The sequence below is a fragment of the Macrobrachium rosenbergii genome, chromosome 9 (genome assembly GCF_040412425.1).
Source record: "Macrobrachium rosenbergii isolate ZJJX-2024 chromosome 9, ASM4041242v1, whole genome shotgun sequence".
In the NCBI taxonomy this organism is placed as follows: domain Eukaryota; kingdom Metazoa; phylum Arthropoda; class Malacostraca; order Decapoda; family Palaemonidae; genus Macrobrachium; species Macrobrachium rosenbergii.
In genome coordinates, this window is record NC_089749.1 from 25,866,825 (window position 1) to 25,887,763 (window position 20,939).

The 20,939-nt window shown below is 38.2% G+C and overlaps 1 protein-coding gene across 4 annotated transcripts in view; it reads left to right on the top strand.

Annotated features, from left to right (window-relative positions):
• Positions 1-20,939, top strand: part of GlyS (glycogen [starch] synthase) — a 119,302-nt gene that overhangs the window by 65,001 nt on the left and 33,362 nt on the right. For all 4 annotated transcript variants that reach the window (XM_067108735.1, XM_067108736.1, XM_067108733.1 and 1 more), the window contains 3 exons: positions 1,164-1,284; positions 19,526-19,692; positions 19,831-20,023. In XM_067108735.1, the coding sequence (XP_066964836.1) occupies positions 1,164-1,284; positions 19,526-19,692; positions 19,831-20,023 (481 nt within the window). The remainder of the gene's footprint in view (positions 1-1,163; positions 1,285-19,525; positions 19,693-19,830; positions 20,024-20,939) is intronic.

The window sequence follows — 20,939 nt, forward strand, 5'->3', positions numbered from 1 at the left end:
GGACAAGCTATCATATACTTCCTGTAGACTAGTTATACCCCTGACATACAAATGGGACAGCTTGTGCTAGCTCCAGTTTAGGAATGGGGATAACAAATGAAGGTTCTAGCACTTGTGAAGTCTTTATCTTAGGGTTTGCTTGCTTGAAAAGACCCCAATTTGGAATTTGTGTGTATGGTTTTCTTTGAATTCTTCGATACCCTTTCATACTCTTAATTTTGAAAGTGCAACATGGAAGTTCTTCTCACTGTTCAACCATAAGGTCTACTACATTGTGTGGAATTTTGCCTTGACATCTGCACAAAGCCATTTTCCAGTCTGTACTCTATTCTCTACTTCTTTATCCATTTGCATAGTACTGACTTTTTCTCAGGATCCTTGGAGATACAAGATGTTATCTTCTTCAGTGGATAACAGTTATTCCCTTAGCCATGGCTGAGAAGGTTACTTAGGCTCATAAGAAAAGATCTGAAATTATGGGTTAGTCTTCTTCCTGAAATGCAGTAGTCTCTCTTGCCTTTCTTCAAGGATTTTTTTTTTACCTTAACCAAGGTTGTTGAATGTATTGAATTACAGTATAATTGTCATTCTTTGCCTCTTCATTTTTCGGATTGGTGGAGAAGCAATAGATCAGGTTCCTAACGTCAGTATTATATGCATGGTTCCTTGGGATTCAGTGACCTCCTGTCTTGTGAGATAATTATGGGAAGAATGTCTTGTTAATGTACCTCCCCTGCAACATAAGTTTCGTAATTAATTTTCATCTTATGAGCATACTGGTTGTGGGGATGCTTACTTCCATATATGTCCCTCTCCTTTCCTACCTTTCCCTTGCTCTAATGAGAATCAGTCACCTCTCCATTTTCCTTTTTTAATTTTGTTAGACCTTTACTACATGAAGTCATGAAGTTGCTTATCCCACATACAAAGGAATTTCTGCTGCAATTTGTACTTTATATTAGTTTGTGATACAGCATTTTTTTACCCTTTTCAGTTTGAAGAAAAGAAAATTTTTATCTGACAAAAGTGAGAGAATCATTTCCATCTCCACACATTAGACAGAGTTGCTTTTTGTCTCATAATATAAGGTAGAAATGCTTAGTCAGTTACACATATGTGATTTGTGCAGTACTCTTTTTAATCAAGCCATTTTAATATTTCAGGCACATGGACTTTGATTTAGATAAAACTTTGTACTTCTTTATTGCGGGGCGATACGAATTTGGTAATAAGGGTGCAGACCTTTATATTGAAGCCTTAGCAAGATTAAACCATTACATGAAGGTAAGGATGATATTTTTTATTGTTCTATAATAATGTAAAGATATGGATGTAAACAGGATAATCATTTATCTTTTTTACTCCAAGGTCTGAGAATTTTAAAATTTAACAGTCTTGCTCTTCTAAGGGATTAGGGAGGCTTGTCAAGTAGGGTACAATCTAATTTTTTTTTTTTGTCCACCAAATTCAAAGAATTCACTCTCTTGGCCAGTTGGAGGGAGGGGTTGGGACCTTGATTAAGGGGATTTGTATGTAGATAACATGGTTTTTCACATGAAAATATTTTTGTGCTTTATACAGAGTACAAACTGTTGCTGTACTAGATTTAATTATTTACTTAAGAATAGAGGCAACCAAAATTAAAGATGTTTTAGATTGGGATGACATTATCAAATAAAAATAGTTCTGCTATGCTGCTAAAATTCTTGAGATGTAGAGTTACTTTGAATTCAGGTTGTAATTCAGTCATGGCTAGCTTTCAAAAGGTTTGTCCAAGAAGCTAGCAGATCACTCAAGCCGTGTATTGAAATTGCAAAAGGGGTAAGATTTAAGGTGCATGTAACTACCTGAAATGTTGCACTATAATGTGTGTTAAGATGGTAAAGATACTAGTGAAACTGTGTTGGTAGGGAAAGTAGTTTGACAACCTGAACAGCAACTACAGTGCCAAGCAGTAACACATGAAGAAACTAGTGGGCGATGTGTCTGAATTAAAGGTGGGTTAGTACCTCCAGCAGGCTAAAGTGCTCGATTTAAGAAAAAGATGCGATGCCTGAACAAGGCATATGTAGCTAGAACCCTATCTTTGAATGCAGTGTACAAAGTTTGTGTACAAAACATTGGCTATCACATTTTGAGATTTAGCATGGAAAGGCTGCTTAAGAGTGGCAAAGAAGGCGCATAGTGGCATGGATATATCATCTTACAGTTGTGACTGAACAGTCATTCCTCTCTATTATTGCCTGTGAGGGCAATAAGGAAAGGGGAGGATAATGACACCGGGAGATTGTCCAGAAGCCTAGCATACAGCAGAACACACATGATGACATGTTCCATACTGTGCAGTATACACTGGTGAATCCAAATCTCCCACTGGTTTGGAATTTATTACTTACACTTTTTTATTTCATACTTGATAAAAACTTCCTCAGACATCTACAACACAGGGATCTTAGTTGTTCTCTTATGTGTTCTTTATTATCCATTTTTATTTCTTCTCTTTATTTTATTCTCAGTCTTTTTTTTTTGCTGGACTCTTGCTTTATTTTATTTTCAATCTTTTTTTCTGCTAGAATTTTCACCTCGTGATGGTGTTAGGGATAAATATTGAAGGTAAGAAAGTAGTGAAGGGATAGGTTTTTTTACTTTTAAGTTATACATTGATTCCTTTTATTTTTTTCTCTCATAAATCATATTTAATTTTGTTTTCTTCTCTTCACTTATCCTTTATCAATTCTTATTCATTTTATCTTTGCTATTCTATAGACCTTCCGTGCCTTTCTTGTGGGATTACAGTATTGTTGCTGATGTTCTCAAGGTAGACTGTGTTTAGGTGAAAGGGAATGGTTAGATGGGAGGAGAATTGGAATTACTTTCTCTCTCCTCTCCCTATGTGTGAAGTGTAATGGCAGGATAGAAGAGCTTTTCACAACCTTTGCAGTTATTTGCATCTAAATTCAGTAATGATAACATATTTTTATACACAACACTCTATATAAATAAAAAGAAAATTAAAATTAATCTCCATTTTAAAATTTTTTCTTATTGGATTATTTTCTTCTTTTTTAGTTTTGTTCTTGTATTAAGCAGTTTTTTGTAACGTCCACACCAACTAGCTCAAGGAAGTGAGTACCAAAGAAAGACAGTAGAGTTGGGGGGGGGCGGGGCAAAATAAAACAAGTCATAATAAAAAATGTTTGTGTGGAATAATGAAAGAGAAGAAATAGCAATGAATAAAGTATTTCCATAAGCATATAGAATAAAAGCAAGGATAAAATTCATTCTCTCTCCTTCTCTAGTTATCTCTAAAAGGATTTTTTGTTCCTATACTCATAGCATTTAAAAACTTAAATTTATCACTAAAAACCCTTCAGTGTTTCCTCCCATGTCCTAGTGAACCTCAGTTTTCAGAGAAAAACCATCTGTCATATGATGCCAACATAGCAGATTGTAATTTTCATTCACTAGTTGTGCTTTAGAAATAAGCCCTTCACAACTACGTATTATCTTAAAATTCCCCTTTGTCAGAAGATTAAATTTTAATTTTACAAATTATATGAAGCCAGTATATATCTTGGAATATGTTGGATTCTTGCATATGTAGGCATTAAGGAGAATGAAGATGCTTATAAAGCAGCCAAAGTTGCAATGACTATGACTTGACCAACTATACCTGTTTCTGTCTGTGATTCTTGAATCTCTCTAAGGCCGACCATGTTTTAGAAATGGCAGGGATTGTGGAATAATGAATTGGATGATGAATTAATATATATTAACCTTAACTTTTTCCAAAAGTAGCTTCACACTGAAGTAATATTATCCTGTTTTCAAATTGGTCACATTTGTTTGATTTATGGACTTTTATGAATAGCCCACATCCCCAGCCCAGAATGCAGAAAAATCTTACAATTAAAACTTATTGTATATAATTGCCCAATAAGTCATCAAGTTTTCATAGCAACTTCTTAGGGATTTTTATCAGACTCTTCCCACCTTTTCATTGAAGAGGTCGTTAAATTTTTAATGAGTTTCAATTTATTAAGTAAGATCCAATATATTTATCAAGAACAGAATCTTTGGACCACCCTAGTGGGAACCAAGGATGTTAAGTGAGTAGTCTACAGAAATTTTTTTTTACTGTATCATAATTTTTTCCTTCTGCTTCTGTGGCCTTCTGCTTTTGTGGCTAGGTATGCACATAGTGTCCTAAATTTTGTGGATGAGGAGTTTTTGTAGCAAATTTGCGATTTGAAAAATTTAATTTTTATATTTATTGTTATAGAATAAAAGCATGCAATCTGATAGGCATGAATAACTTAATTGAATGTTGGAGCAAAGTGGGGAATGGGAAAATGTCCTTGGGTGTACCTTAAAGAAATATCTATAGTGCTATGTTGTAAATGTGGGGTGATATTGAGCTTCTGGACTCTTTAGATACACTGTTGCTGTTGTATTGTCAAACATATGGCAAAAGATACATCAGGTTAGAGGGCCATTTTCAGACTCCTTTGGTTGATGTTCAAGCCTTTTTTGCTTGTTGTCATGGAGCTGTGTCAGCTTTAAAGGTGAGCTCACAAAGCCATTGATGAACAAGAAGAAATATGGTGATGACACTTATAAGGAAGCCATTTGGAATTAAAAGTCTTTAAGCTGCCATAGGTGGACATTTAGCACTGGAGGGGAAGGAAGATCTTGTGTTTTTGAGAGTTCATGTATGGAGTCAACTTTGGTAATTAGATATACCTGTACCCAATAGGAGGTACCCCAGCAATGTCTGCAATTCTTTCACTGATGGAAGTTTATTCTACAAGAAGAGATTGGTGCAGATTATGAATTTTGGTACTGCAGTTTGGGCATGACAGACCTGAGCAGATTTGCCGAAAATCAAACATCCCGTGAAGAACAGTTTGAGGCAGATTTTTATAACATTGCCATATAATTCTCTGATGATGACAGAGATAGATTATTGTTTTCTTATAAGGAACAGAATTCAAGACCATATGGCATTGTGAGGAAGTGCCTACACAATAAAGAAAATCTAAATTCCACAGACATTCCTGAACTGATTGAAGTGCATCATTAAGCAGGCCTTTCCTAACTCCAAATGCATTGGTGAGCAGGTGTTTGTTTCATACTAACCTGCAGAAATAATATTTGCATGTACCTCATGCCCACGACAAACTTACCAACATTGAATCTTAAAAATTCAATACAAACATAAAAATACAGCATGCACTGTATATGCATACACATATAATACATCCACATATCAACACCTATAAATACATATACAGTAAACCCCCCGTATTGGTGGGGGTTGCGTTCCAGACCCCCCTGCGAATAGCTAAAATCTGCGAATACTTAGAACCCCCCCCTCTAAAAACGCTTATAACTGTCTACCATGAAAGGTCAGACACCAAAGTGTGCCTAAAAATACCAGCCTACATCAAATATACATTAAACTATTACCTTATTACTGTACTAATCTTTGAAATGATATTATTAATATAATTTCCAAGCCATCTTAAACATTTTATTGTTACAAATATACGTACGTACTGTATGGCTTACAGCTGTAGGTGAAAATAATCCGATCCCCCCTAAGTATTCAGCCACGCACATTTTCTCTCATACAGTTACAAGCTGTCCCGTTTCCTTTTAGAGGGGAACCATTGGTATTTATACGTAATTCACAAAGAGAGAGACAAAAAATAAAAAAAAAAACTTATGCACATTTAACAAAATTTAATACTACGTACACATTAAGATTACTGCATACGTAAATCATACGGGTACTCATCAGTGATGAATGTTGATTGAAGATGATGATGATGAATTAGCTGTGCAGTCTGATGAATGATGATGAAGATATGGCTGCACAGCAAAGCAGAGGAGTTACAACTCATCTAAGGGCATCTCTTCACCTTCAGGAGGTGCTTTGGGAGGCACTTCTTCAGTTGATTTGGGAGGCACTACTTCAGGCAATTAGGGAGGCACTACTTCAGGCGATTGGGGAGGCACTTCTTCAGGCGATTCGAGCGGCACTACTTCGGGTAATTTGGGAGGCTTTGGAGGGGCCTTCTTTGTCCGTTTGATGAACATGGTGATAGGCAACTGCTGTCGTTGCTTTTTCTTGGTGGTGATAGCTTCATTATAGGGCTCCAATGCTAAATCAAGGATGTTTGAAAACTTTAAGGAGTGTTCCATATAAGGATCCCATGTTGAAACATACTCCTGCGTATCCTTGATCATTCTCTTAACGTAGGACGGACGTTCCAAAGTCAGGCTGCCCTCCTCTGCCTCCTGCTCCTCCCCTGAACCTGGTGGATCTTCTTCCTCACTGGCAGACTTCGTCAGGTCTTTCAAATCCTGGTCCATCAGAATGGTCATCAATGAGGATGCCGATTTCATCCTCAGTGATGTCCTCGAAGTCCTTTCCACCTAGAATCCTCGCCAACTGGACAGCCTTATTAACCCTTAAACGCCTACTGGACGTATCATACGTTGACTAAAATTGTCTGTTGGGTGCCAAGTGGACGACCGCACGTCGACTACAAAAAATTTCAACTTTTGGTCAACTTTGACTCGACCGAAATGGTCGAAAAACGCAATTGTAAGCTAAAGCTCTTACATTCTAGTAATATTCAATCATGTACCTTCATTTTGCAACAAATTGGAAGTCTCTAGCACAATATTTCGATTTATAGTGAATTTTTGAAAAATTTTTTCTTACGCCAAGGTGTAACTCGGCCGAAAAATTTCAGAAATTCTTTCGTCATTTTGTCGTAATTTTTGCACTGTTCTATATTAGCCGTTACATAAAGTTTTATATGTGAAAATGTGCGCAATTTCATGTAAAATACAGCAAAATACAACCCATGGTTGTAGCTTTTATCAGTTTGGAAATATTTTCATATAAACCACGATAACTGCCAAAATTTCAACCTTCGGTCAACTTTGACTCGGCCGAAATGGTAAAAAAACGCAATTGTAAGCTAAAACTCTTACATTCTAGTAATATTCAATCATTTACCTTCATTTTGCAACCAATTGGAAGTCTCTAGCACAATATTTCGATTTATGGTGAATTTTTGAAAAAACTTTTTCCTTACGTCCCCGCCAGAAATTCTTTCGTCACGTTGTCGTAATGTTTGCACCGCTTTATATTAGTCGTTACATAAAGTTTTATGTATGGAAATGTGTGCAATTTCATGTAGAATACAAAAGAAAATAACTCATGGTTGTAGCTTTTATCAGTTTTGAAATATTTTCATATAAATCACGATAACTGCCAAAATTTCAGCCTTCGGTCAACTTTAACTTGACCGAAATGGTCAAAAAATGCAATTATAAGCTAAAACTCTTACATTCTAGTAATATTCAATCATGTACCTTCATTTTGCAACAAACTGGAAGTCTCTAGCACAATATTTTGATTTATGGTGAATTTCTGAAAAAAAACTTTTTCCTTACGTCTCTGCTATGTAACTCGGCCGAACATCTCAGAAATTCTTTCGTCACGTTGTCGTAATGTTTGCATCGTTTTACATTAGTCGTTACATAAACTTTTATATATGAAAATGTGCGCAATTTCATGTAGAATACAACAGAAAATAGCTCATGGTTGTAGCTTTTATCACTTTTGAAATATTTTCACATAAATCATGATAACTGCCAAAATTTCAACCTTCGGTCAACTTTAACTCGACCGAAATGGTAAAAAAATGCAATTGTAAGCTAAAACTCTTACATTCTAGTAATATTCAATCGTTTACCTTAATTTTGCAATAAATTGGAAGTCTCTAGCACAATATTTCGATTTATGGTGAATTTTTGAAAAAAACATTTTCCTTACGTCTGCGTGGTAACTCGGCCGAACATCTCAGAAATTCTTTCGTCACGTTGTCGTAATATTTGCACCGTTTTATATTAGTCGTTACATAAAGTTTTATATATGAAAATGTGTGCAATTTCATGTACAATACAACAGAATATAACTCATGGTTGTAGCTTTTATCAGTTTTGAAATATTTTCATATAAATCACGATAAATAGAAAAAAATTGACTTTCGGTCAACTTTAACTCGACCGAAATGGTCGAAAACTGCAATTGTAAGCTAAAAAACTTACAGTCTAGTAATATTCAATCAATTAGCTTCATTTTTCAACAAACGGGAAGTCTCTAGCACAATATTTCAATTTATGGTAAATTTTTGAAAAAAACATTTTTTTACGTCTGCGTGTTACGAATTCATGCATCATATTGTGATAATATTTTCTCTGTGTTGCTTTGATCGTTTTACAATTTGTTATATACCAAAATCATTGCAATTTAGTGTACAATACAAAGAAAAACAAAATAACCCGTTAGCTTTAACCGTTTTGCTCACAGCGCGATTTTTATAAAATTATATATGAAAAATTATTTTTGCGCTGTCATATATTTCAATATTTATATATGATAATGATATTTTTTTTCATTTCTGATGGTTGCATACTAAACTTCAGGCAGTGACAAAAAAAGGAGCCAAAAATTAACTCTTAATCTTAAAAACTAAGCGTGCTGTGATTTTTTGAAAAAAACTTTTTTTCCGCTTCAGCGCTAACTCACCGAACGCCGCTGGCAAACAGGAGATGTTTTTGTAAATAGAGGCTCGGCGTTTAAGGGTTAATGGCGAAATGTTGAATTTCTTCAGGAGAGAAGCTCCTGTAATCATGAACACACTCCAGCCACAACTTGTTCCAGCATGCGTTCAGGGTCTCCTCCTTCATGTCATTAAGTGATCGGTTGATAATGGTCAGACATGTGGCAATTGTGAATTTACGCCAGTAGTCTTTTAGGGTAAATTCACTGTCATTATCCATTGCATTCACAAGGTGCTGGAGGGTGTTCCCGGTATAGAGTGCCTTGAAGGCACGGATCACACCCTAGTCCATAGGCTGGAGGAGAGAGGTGGTGTTGGGAGGGAGGAACTCAAGTTGTACTCCCTTGTAATAAAGATCGAGAGGGTGGCCACCAACATTATCCATAATCAGCAACACCTTGAACTCCATGCCCAAGTTGTTCAGGTATTGCCTAACTTGAGGGATGAAGCTCTGATGGAACCAGTACTCTGTAAGGACTTTGGTGATCCAGGCCTTAGGGTTATGCATCCAGAACAAGGAAGCAACACCTTGTTCTTATTCTTGAGGGCCCTTGGGTTTGCAGCCTTGTAAATGAGGCCTGGTGTAAGCATGAAACCAGCCGCATTCCCACACATGATGAGGGTAACCCTATCCTTCTGGACCTTGAATCTGGAGGCTTTAGCTTCATCCTTCGTAAGGTATGTCCGGGAAGGCACCTTCTTCCAGAACAGGCCAGTCTCATCCATATTGAACACCTGTTCTGGATGGTAACCCTTCTCCTTGATGATTTTCTTGAAGGTCTCCGGATATTTCGCAGCAGCTTCAATGTCTGCAGAAGCCGATTCCCCATGCAAAGTAACAGACTTTGGGTGGAACCGCTTTTGAAATCAGTGGAACCACCCCTTGCTGGCCTGTAAACCTTGAGGCGCTGATGATGGTCCTGCTTGGGGCTCTTCCCCCTCTTCTTCTTCTGCATCTGTAGGCACTGGTTCATCTTCCAGCAGTCCTTTATCCAGAATGCCAGGGCAGATTCCATCTTCATGATTGTTTTATCCCGCACTGTCGCAACTGTCTTTGCACTACCGAAGTAGCTCATATTAACAGACTTTCGTATCCCTGCCTCTTTCTTCTTTATATATCTCACTGTGCTCTCATTAACATTAATCCCTGCCTCTTTCTTCTTTATATATCTCACTGTGCTCTCATTAACATTAAAATGGCGGTCAAACGTGGCAAAGCTTTTGCCCTCCTTTAACATGTCAAGAACTTTCATCTTCTCCTCAAGTTTCATAACAGTCTTCTTTCTTTTAGACTCTTTGCCAGAGGTCTTAGAAGGAGCAGGGCGTTATTTAGGAGGCATTTTAGGGTCGATACCGCTGATGCACAAAGATTAAGAAACCAAACACAAAAATACGCGATTTCACACGATAAGAAGATGCTGCAAACTACGCATGAACTGAGAAGGATGCCGTGGATGCGGTCTCCCAGAATTCCATGTTCGCGAGTTGGTCGTGAATGTTCAGCCAATGAGTGCCAAGTGAACAGCCAATGAGCGCCAAGGAAAATGAATGGCGCTTCTGGATTGGCTGCTTTGCAGATGACAGCCAATAGTGTGTCAAGTATCATTGGTGCTGGGTACACAGCGTCCAGCATCTCGAGATCTTTATATTTGCGGAGAGGTGGCTTGTGTGAAGTACTTTTAAGAAAAACAAATATATGTTATTGAAATTTTGCTGTGTTTACATTAGTATATTACAGTACTGTAATATTTGAAAATTAATAAATCTTTTTCATCATACAAAATGTACTTACAGTAGTCATGAATATATACTTAGTACGTATATGAAAATGCCACGTACCGCAGATGTAAACATACGCACCCTGCTATTCCTGTTGTCTTACTTATTTTAGATGTGCTCTACGTACTACCTGTAGTACTACGTATCATCCTAAAACCCTTTTTGTATGTAATATTTAAAAATCATCCTACAACAAAACATTTAATAAAATGTACAGTACTCTATGCGCAGAATATCAATGTTAGTATATGTACGCGCAATACAGTAGTACCATGCTTATACCGTAGTGGCAAATTATCGGCAAATGACCCAATATAATTCGTTTCATTGCTATCTCTCATTTGTGTGTTTTGCGTGTACAGTACTATGGACTAAGAATATTTTTTGAAATTGTGCATTAAGATGTCCTCAAAATGCTCTGCTTCTTCTAAGGCCTCTGGCAAATAGCCTACAGTTAATGACTGATGAGAAGAAAGTAGACATGATTGTTATGTTACAAGAGGGCAAAAGTCATGAAGTAGCAGCCCATTACGGCATGACATTAATTGTGGTCGCCTGCATTGAGCATGAACAAGGTAAAATACTTATGCAGCCCTACCGTACCACCTTCGTTGCCATGTTCAAATACCTTAACATGACAGCGCCTCCCGCCATTCATCGTACTGCACAGCTAATTCATACTGTCTATTCTAATTGTAGGGGGTATGAATGCTTTGAGATTAGCTGTGATCAGTGTAAGGATTGGTCTGATTTGCAACATCAGGAGCATGTGTCTTACTTTCAGTCAGGGCATAGTAGCAAGCGTAAGATCAGAGGTAAGCGTGTGGCTTCAGATGTGCAAGTTTTTTCAGAGTTACCAGATCTTGCAGTGTTACCAGATCAGTGCGAGAAAGTAGATGATTTGGTTAAACCTGTTACTTCATCTGACTCTGAATTAGGCCGAACAGTGAGATCAGGTGTATCTTTTTACAATTTGAGCTCTCGAGGATTTAGCTGATGTTATTAGGGATTTGGGTAATCATGTTTATTCCAGCTTCCCCAGTCCTGTTTTGGTTTCGCATGTAAGCGATCCCGTTGCAACACAGTCGGTTTATTCAGAACCACACCATTCCACAGGTAGTGGGAGTGTCCTAACTGGAGTGCATATCAGGACCATGGTTACTAGTCTCCCCTTCCCCTGATATTGAGCTAGATGTGGATAGTGATGTAGATCATGAAGGCGATTGGGAAGATCTGTGTAGGACTAGGTCGGAAGTTTGTTTTACCAACACTTTGTTTCAGGCAGTATGATCGTGTACGTTATGGGATGGGCAGGCTCTTAGACCTGTAGCGGGATTATCGCCTATGTAGATTTTTGGATTCTGTGGGGGTTAAGTCAGGGTCTGGCTCGTCTTATGCTTGATGGTTGGGAAAATTATCTACTTCGTCCAATTATTGTTCATTCTGAGTCAGTTGATAGTTTGACTGGTGTGGGTAATATTCTTAATGCTGGTTCTAGTTTTAGAAAGGATAAAGAGAACGAATCACATCCAGGCGTTAGGTTTTTGCCTAATGTAAAGAATAGTGTTATTATTGGTAGGGAGAGGAAGGGTATTTTTGGCAAGGTGAAGTCATCTTCTATAGAATCCTTTTGTGCTCTGGCTAGTAGAGTGAGGTCTCACTTTGGGTTGCAGCAGACTGAATTGTCCTTACAGTTTCTGACGGAGAAGTGGATGATCAGGACTCAGTTCCTACCTTACCTGTGTTGCGGAGATTGCTGAGAATTTTTCCAGTAAGACTTGTGGTTCTGGGGATGGAGAAGCAGCCTCAGCAGGAATGTATAGGGGCATGCAGGAGTTTGTTATGGAACTTTTCCCTGAAGCTAGAGGTGTTTCAGTTCAGGCTAAATGATGTTCTTCAAGTCAGGCATCCAGGTTTGTTAGGGGAATGTCAGAAGAAGCATCACCTTCTTCCCTTCCACACTAGAATCATGAAATTGTTGAAATGACAGGGAATATTGCTAATGATAGGGCAATTGCCAAGGTTTTAGAAGGTAAACCAGCTATTCCCATCTCTGTTTTGACTTCCAGGAAGAAATATTTTGAGTTTCAGGTCCCTCATGTTCAGCTCAGACCTTGAACAAGAACATGACTAATATTTTATCCGCTTCTGCTAAGTCTGTGAAGGCTCAGGTTGGAATTTCACTGGATGATTGTTCAAAGTTGGAAGAGGCCTTGGATACCATGACGGAGATTATTAATTCTTTTGTTGGGTCTGCTCTGCAAACAATGCCCTTGTCTCAGTTCCTGGTGTTATTGATGACAACCTTTCACTATACCATCAGTTGGTGAATAGTTTTAATACCTCCCTGAAACAACTTATGTCAGAGATGTTTAATCTTAAGTTCTTTCTTGCAGCTAAGCTTAGGGACTTTTATTTAGGAAATGCCCCTCCCACTCTCTCAGACCTAAACAAGAAGAAACTTAGAGCATCGTCCTTTTTGGGAGGGGGTCTTTTTGAAAAAGCCCTAGATGATTCTAATCTTGAGGTCAAGAGGCGTGATCAAGCATTGCTTTCTCATGTTAAGCAGAGTAAAAATAAGCCTACCATTATTATTCACCAGCCTTTCAGGTCTTGGAAGCCCCAAGCTTTGGATAAGATGAAGCAGGTTTTGCAGGACCAGCCTGTTGGCCTTCGTAAGAAATTTAGAGGAGGAAATTCTCAGGGTTTAGGTGTTGATAGGGGTAATTCTTCAGCTTCTTCTAGTGGGCAACGGTCTGCTTTGCTTGGTAGGGGGCAAAATTTTGGGAAATAGGGGCCGTCTTCTTTGCGGGGAGCAATAGGGGCCTGGTTAGGACAGTATTGGAGAGTTTGAGAATCCTTAGGTGTAGAACAATGGGTCATCCAAGTCCTCAAAGAAGGGTACATGGTTCCCTTGGAGTCCATTCCTCCTCTGTCCAGTACCCCTATCCAAATCAACAGTTTTCCTCCCATTTCGACTAAAGGGAGAACTCTAGAGGACAAGATAAATTCCTTAGTAACAAAGGGAGCAGTGGAACCAGCTCCACTTCCATTGAAGGGGTACTACAGTCGGATGTTCACTGTAAGGAAGGCAACGGGAGGTTGGAGAACTGTTATAGATCTCTCTCATCTCAACAAGCATGTGCTCAAAACTTCATTCAAGATGGAGACACCCAGAGCAGTTCTTGCAATCCGTCAGGACGATTGGATGTTCTCCAGTGATCTCAAGGATGCATTTCTTCAGGTCCCCATTCACCCACAGTCTTGTCATCTTCGCAGGTTTTGTTGGGACGGGAGGGTATGGCAGTTTCGGGCGCTGTGCTTTAGCCTCTCCACAGCCCCCCAAAGTGTTTTCTTGGTTGATGGCTTCAGTGTCAGGCCTCCTTCACTCTTGAGGCATTTGAATACTTGGGTACTTGGACGACTGGCTAATTCTTGCGAGCAGCCTGAGAGAAGCTCTCCGTGCAAAGGAGATACCACTAAGTTTGTGTTGTCAGTTAGGTTTAACAATCAGTCTCGACAAGTCAGACCTCATTCTGAAGCAGGAATCTATATATCTAGGAATGAGGATTCAGCCAATAGTTTTGAAGACTTTTCTGACACAGAGACAAATAGATACAATTCAAATCTGCATAGGCGAGTTTTTGGGTCAGGAAAGTCCCCCCAGTATCTCTGTGGCTTTGTCTGTTGGGGTATTTGAATTCATTGATAGCACTAGTTCCCTTGGGGAGATGTCAGGTTCGGGCACTTCAGCATATGCCTTACAGAAAATGGCAAGGAGAAGACCAGTTGGTCAGAATTCCATGGGACTTAGAAATATGGGAGAATCTTCAATGGTGGGCAATGGATTACAGTCTCCTTCAAGGAGCCTCTCTGAAATCAAATTTCCCTGATCTAATGTCATGTGATGCCTCGGATCAGGGCTGGAGAGCAGTAGTTGGGGGGGAGGGTTGTCTTTCGTGGCAGGGAGATGGACAAAGGAGGATCAACAAAAGTCCATCAGTTGTCGAGAGCTGAAGGCAATCCAGCTAGGTCTTCACCACTTTCGCTGACATTGCAGCTCTGGTGTGGTGGCTGTCTTCTCAGACAATTGCGTGGCAATATCATACCTGAGGAAAGAAGGTGGCACCAAATCACAGGCTCTAAATCAACTTGCTCAAGAGATCCTTCTTTGGATTGAAGTCTATCAGGTCACACTGCTTCCTCAGTTTGTGATGTGGAGCAAGAACGTAGTTACAGATTCCCTCGGCAGATCAGATCAAATTATCAGCACAGAGTGGACAATAGCACAAGAGATGGTAGACCACCTGGTTCACCTTTTCTCAATTACTGTATTGCCTTCCAGTTATTTCAGCCCACATCCAGACCCTATGGTGGCAGGAGTGGATGCTATGCTCCAGAGCTGGTCGCACCTGGAGGAGTATGCTTACCCTCCAATTCCCATTCGACAAGTAGTTTTGAACAAGATAAGAGTGTCATCCCGGTGCAGGGTCACACTCATAGCTCCTTGGTGGCCCCAGGAGTGGTGGATAGATCTCTGGGAGATGTCAGCAGAGGTACCTGTGAGACTGCCTGTCAGACGGGGATTCTTGAGGCAACCCCATTGGCACAAATTTCACCTCAACCCCAAGTGCTTCGTGTAGTTGCTTGGAGACTATCCAGTGTTTCATTCGAGCAAGGGGCGTGTCAGTGCAGGTGGCCCTACAAGTCTCCAGGGCTAGAAGAAATACCAGAAATGTAAACTACCAATATAAGTGGAAAGTATATCACACTTGGTGTAGGAATAATAGACACACAGTGTCAAAGGTAGCAGATTTCCTGCTTCATTTGCGACATAAGAGAAAGTTTTCAGTCTACTGTTAAGGATTATAAAGCAATGTTAGCATCTGTTTTTAGATTCTGGTATACAGTAAGGATGTATTCGAGGATCCTCTGCTCTTTGATCTTTGTTCAATCATGGTAGAAGTCCCTAGGAGATCATTTCACCAGCCCCAATGGGACTTAGATGAGGTTTTGACAGCTCTGCTGGCTCCACCTTATGAACCTCGGGGATCAACTGATCTAAGGTCTTTGACGAAGAAAGCCATTTTCCTTTTGGCACTGTCTGTGGCAAAGAGACATGGTGAGCTTCATGCTCTTCCATCATTTGTGGCAATGAAGGGAGAAGATTTGGTAGTTTCATATTAGCCAGAATTTAAAGTAAAAACTGAGACAGAATCCAGACCTCTTTCAAGGGGATATGTTATCCATTCATTAGCTGCATTTGTTGGTGGTCAAGAGCCAGACAGGTTTTTATGTCCAGTCAGGGCGTTAAGGTACTACTTGGACAGGGTTAAATCAGTAGAGCAGAGACCTAGATCTCTATTTGTATCATTAAGAAACAATTCACGACCACTTTCCAAGAATGGGCTGTCCTTTTTGCTGAGGGAGGTAATTTCAGGGACTCAGTCAAATAGGCAGAACAAGCCTCCTCCTTCTAGGAACAAAGGTCCACATAGTAAGAGCTATTCTATTTCCATGTTATTTTGGTCTAATGTTTCAATATCGTCAGTTTTGAATGCTGCTACATGGAAATTGAATAGTGTTTTTACTAGTCATTACTTAAGAGATGCACAGCATGGATATGATTCTGTAGGATAGCTTGGTTCCATTGTTGCTGCTAGCGGTGTGGTATCTCAACCCAACCCATTCACTCTCTCCCTGTTCCTTGTACGTAGAATAATAGAGGTATGTATAGCCAGGTGAGTTTGCCTCGCATGTAAGATTAGAGACATGAAAGCTGTGTGAATGAGTCTCTCTCATCATCCCAGTTGTATGCTGATATACAACGCACAAGAGGCTGCATGAATGGAGGTCTGATACTTGCCAGTACTTGACAGAGAGAGAAAAAGGTTGTATGTCTGTGTTTGGAAGTCTGATACTTGCCAGTTCACATGACATATCAGTCATCAACATGACATATCAGTCATCGCTACTTGCCTTAAATCAAAGACTGGAAGATTGAGCTTTCGGAGTCTGTGAGGAGGGGGCATTAGAGAGTGGTTGTCTGACTTGGTGTGGAGCTTAATGGGCCACCTTAAGCAGACAGACTGACATAATGATTAACTGACAATCAGCCACATTTTATTTTTCTGCTACATCGTAAGCCTGCATTGTCAGTTTTGGTAAGTCCATTTTCAGATACATCTGAATCTTAAGGTTATAATTACACAACATCCTGTTTTGAGTGCCATTAATTGCATCCCGCCATCCAATTTTCAATGTTGGGAATCGTGCAAATATTAGTTCTGCAGGTTAGTATGAAACAAATGAATTTTCAATTTTAAACTTAATTTTTGAATTCTTACCTGCAGAACTAATAGGCACTCTCCCTCCTCCCCACTTTTGCTTAATAGACCATTCGATGCACTTGCTTAAAAAAGGAATGGTTTGGTGTGGGAGGGAGCTCCGTTGCTCCCCTAACTCTGGGGGGAATCGGGTTGGTTTTACTTTAAAAACTGGGAACAAGCGACAGCGGTCTAATTTCATAGAGACCAACTGGCTTGTTGCCTATTGTTTTGGGTCTTAAATTCCTCATATATATGTATTTATTGGTGTAGATATGTGGATGTGTTATATGTGTATGCATATACATGCGGTATTTTTATGTTTGTATTGAATTTTTAGGATTCAATGTTTGTAAGTTTGTCGCAGGCATGAAAGGTACATGCAAATATTAGTTCTGCAGGTAAGTATTCAAAAATTAATTTTAAATTTGAAAATTCATTTCTTGGCCTGGGCTCACTAAGATTAAGGTAAGATGAAACAGACAGGTTAAAGGATGATGAAAGAAACATCTCTTTAGGCCAGTTATATTCAAGACAGGTTGAAGCATGGGTGCTGAATGATCTGTGATATTTCTAGGCCAAACATTTACCAAGAGTTCAGACTTGGGAGAACTTTGGCAAGTGTGTCAATCGTCAGGAGTTCCTGGAACCCACCAGTTGATAACTTAACTAGTTGCCAAGGTACATAAATACAGTATATAACTGTGACCATAATTGGCACACATGACACCTAAAGATTCTATTATATTTTATTGCTTCTACACATGTAACTCTCTTCATGAGATTTTATTACGGGGTGAGAATATGAACTTATTAACACTAGCAGCCACCCATGCTTGGGTAGGATTACTGTACAGTAATACCCCGAACATGCGCAAATCAAGGTGCGCGAAGTCACAGACACGCGAACTTTTTGTTGGAAACTAACTAACTGTCATACATGAGTTTTTCACAGTCATGCGAACATTTGTGAATACTGTATTAAGAAACCCTGCAAAAGTGTTTATATTGAATTTTTTATGTAATTTATAAGTTTTCAAGCTTTTATGTATAAATTAAATAACATTAATATAAAATTAATAATTTCTCTCTCTCTCTCTCTCTCTCTCACTGAGATGAGAGAATTTTTATTGTACATGTATGTTTTATTTGTTTTGTATGGTAAATAAATTTTTTACCTAATAATAAGTACTAATTTTCAAATAATAATAATAATAATAATAATAATAATAATAATAATAATAATAATATAATAATATTAATAATAATAATACTAATAAAAAAAAACTGTAATTACAAAATTCATATATGATACTTATTTTAAACAAACAAATATCTTTCCCTCATCTTTTGTGAAGAAACTTGAAGGCAAAGCTGTCAGACACATCAATTTAACTTGACAACAAGGGGGAGTGTTGCTGATTAGCGGGTCAAAGGTTTCTCTCTCTGTCCATAATAATTCATAAAAAATTTCACTCTGTAAAGTAAGGACAACTGTTCTTCTCTCTCTCTCTCTCGTTCTTAGTTAGCACAACATTCATTTTACTGTTTCTCTGTATGTCTTTACTTGTACAGTAGATAATTTTAAATGGATCTAATTGTACCTGTACCGTCTACAAACTGTAAATGTCCTGTTGTAAAACATAGACACATAGAGCATTTCAGAACAAGGAGAAAGAGACGGAATAAAGAAGTTTTTAAGAACGAGGTTGAGAAAACTTTTAAAAATAGATCAGTGGAATGGGGAGAGAGAGAAATAGTATGCTAATCTTCACTCGCTCCTATATTTGTATGCCAACCATTTATTTATTTTTTAAGGGTAATGCATTAAGCTAACTTTTAAATGAAATTGCAGTAACTTTAATTTAATTTAAAAGTTAGTTTAATACTTTGGGAGCATGATTAGGGTCATATTTAGTGTTTAAAGTCTAGAAATAAGCATTTATTAGCATTTTTAGAAACTGTGCCAAACTTCTGCAGAAATTTGCCTTGCGCTAGGGGGTCTGGAACTTAACCTTGCGTAAGTTCGGGGTATGACTGTATTGTACACATAAAAAGCTGTTATTAATAGGTAAAATAAGACAGTTACCAGGTTTAAACTAGACGAGGCATTAGATAAGACGTACAGCAGGAATGATTTTCAGTGCTCAAAAAGTGGCTTATCCTAGGCTACATTCCTGCACACATTACAGTACAGTACTGTGTTTACATTATGGTTCTTGGGTAAAATGGGATCATTCCAGGAAAACACTCTGAAAACCATGCTGTGTCAATATGTACAGTGAAGAATGAATGGTCATGAGAGATTTTTGATGTAATTAAAAAATAGATGAAAACTGGAGTAACATTAAAACTGTTAAGAGAAGGTGAAAAAGTTGTGATAAATAAAGTGGATAGAAAAATGCAAATGATAGTCTCAAGCCAAAGCTTAATGCTTTACTGAGTTATTATGAGTATACTTTACTTATGAGACATCTCACCCCCTTGAGGAGCAAATTTTTCTGTTTTTTGGTAAACTGTTAGTTGACCCTTCACATCAGTTATACATTCTAGAAAGGCAGTGGTTTATACTCTCTATGAATACATTAATGAGGAAGCACTTATTTGTCATATTATGACTTATTATGTAAGGTGGACCTATTGATTAAAATAGGATAATTTTGATTCTAAAGGTAAATAAAAAATGGAGAATTGAAAATGTGAGGTTTTTACTCATTACATTCAACAAATTAAATTAGTAATATTTGAAAAATTAAATTAGTAATATTTTTGCAGGCAAGTGGGACAGACAAGACTGTCATCGCTTTTATGATTTTCCCAGCCAAAACAAATAATTTTAATATTGAATCTTTGAGAGGACAAGCAATTACGAAGTCCCTTCGCGATACGATTCATGATATCCAAGCGAAGATTGGCAAGAGAATGTATGATATTTGCTTAACGTAAGTAAGGATGAGATTTTGGTTTCCATTCAACTTATAGAAAATTTATTTAATGGAGACATGACAGCACTGAAATAATTTGTCATAATATTGTAAAATACATTACTTATTTCATTGTACCACATGTTGCTCTAACAGGGGACGACTTCCAGACAGTTCAGAATTGTTATTGAAGGAAGAAACTGTGAGGTTAAAACGGTGTATTTATGCTGCTCAGAGAAAGTCGTTGCCACCTATAACCACCCACAATGTTCAAGATGATAATACTGATCCAGTACTTAATGCCTTACGAAGATGCCACTTGTTCAATGATCCACATGATAGAGTCAAGGTAAGAAGAACAGATTTATGCAGTACTGGATTATAATTTTGTATTAGGGACCAGATATAAGCATATTTTAAAAGTTTTGAGCATGAAATTTACCAAATGGAATAAAGCTGCATGTTTTAGTAAGATATTGGATTTGAATTTGCCAACTTATTGGTGTTAACTTTGTTGCTGTCAGTGGTATGTGGCTGTGACCAGGAAATAACACCTTTCATTTTGTCAATGTTTTAGGATATCTCTTCAGTACAGGGCTGTGCCTTACTCGTCCAAGGGGTGCTTTGTAATTTTTTCCCACTGTTATTTGTTATTTTTAAGGGAGAACTTAAGGATACGAATGAGTTGTGTGTAACCCCCCACAGTTTTAATAGCAGCCCTCCAAGTTATGGTACATGAACATTTTGAGAAAATTTGCAACCTGAAAACTTTTGTACAGGGTTGTAAATGAATCTCAATCGAAGTTTACTGTAGGTATTACTTAAGGATGTTGCATCCTCCCATCTGCCCCTAGCTGGAACCCCTTTTATTCCTATTACTGTACCTCCATTCATAGTCTCTTCTTACTTTCCACCCTCTCCCAACAATTGATTCGTAGTGCAACTGCGAGGTTTTCCTCCTTTTAAACCTTTTCACTGAATGACCTCATGGGTCCTAGCATTTGGCCTAAATTCTGTTTTTATATAAGCTGCTTACCAAGTAATTACATAGCTATTAGTTTCTATTAACCAGCAGCTAGAATTTTGAAATTCGCGGTAGCGCTACTTTTGTTTTGGCTAGGCGAGTGACCCCGCCCACTTTTGGGGTAAGAGAGGAACCAGCTTAGCAAACGAGCTCAATATGTTTCTGCCGGCTGATGGCTGTGTTTACAGTGATTGGTAGCAGTAGTTTTTTGAAATTTCTCTTCTCTGTTGATCTTGGATCA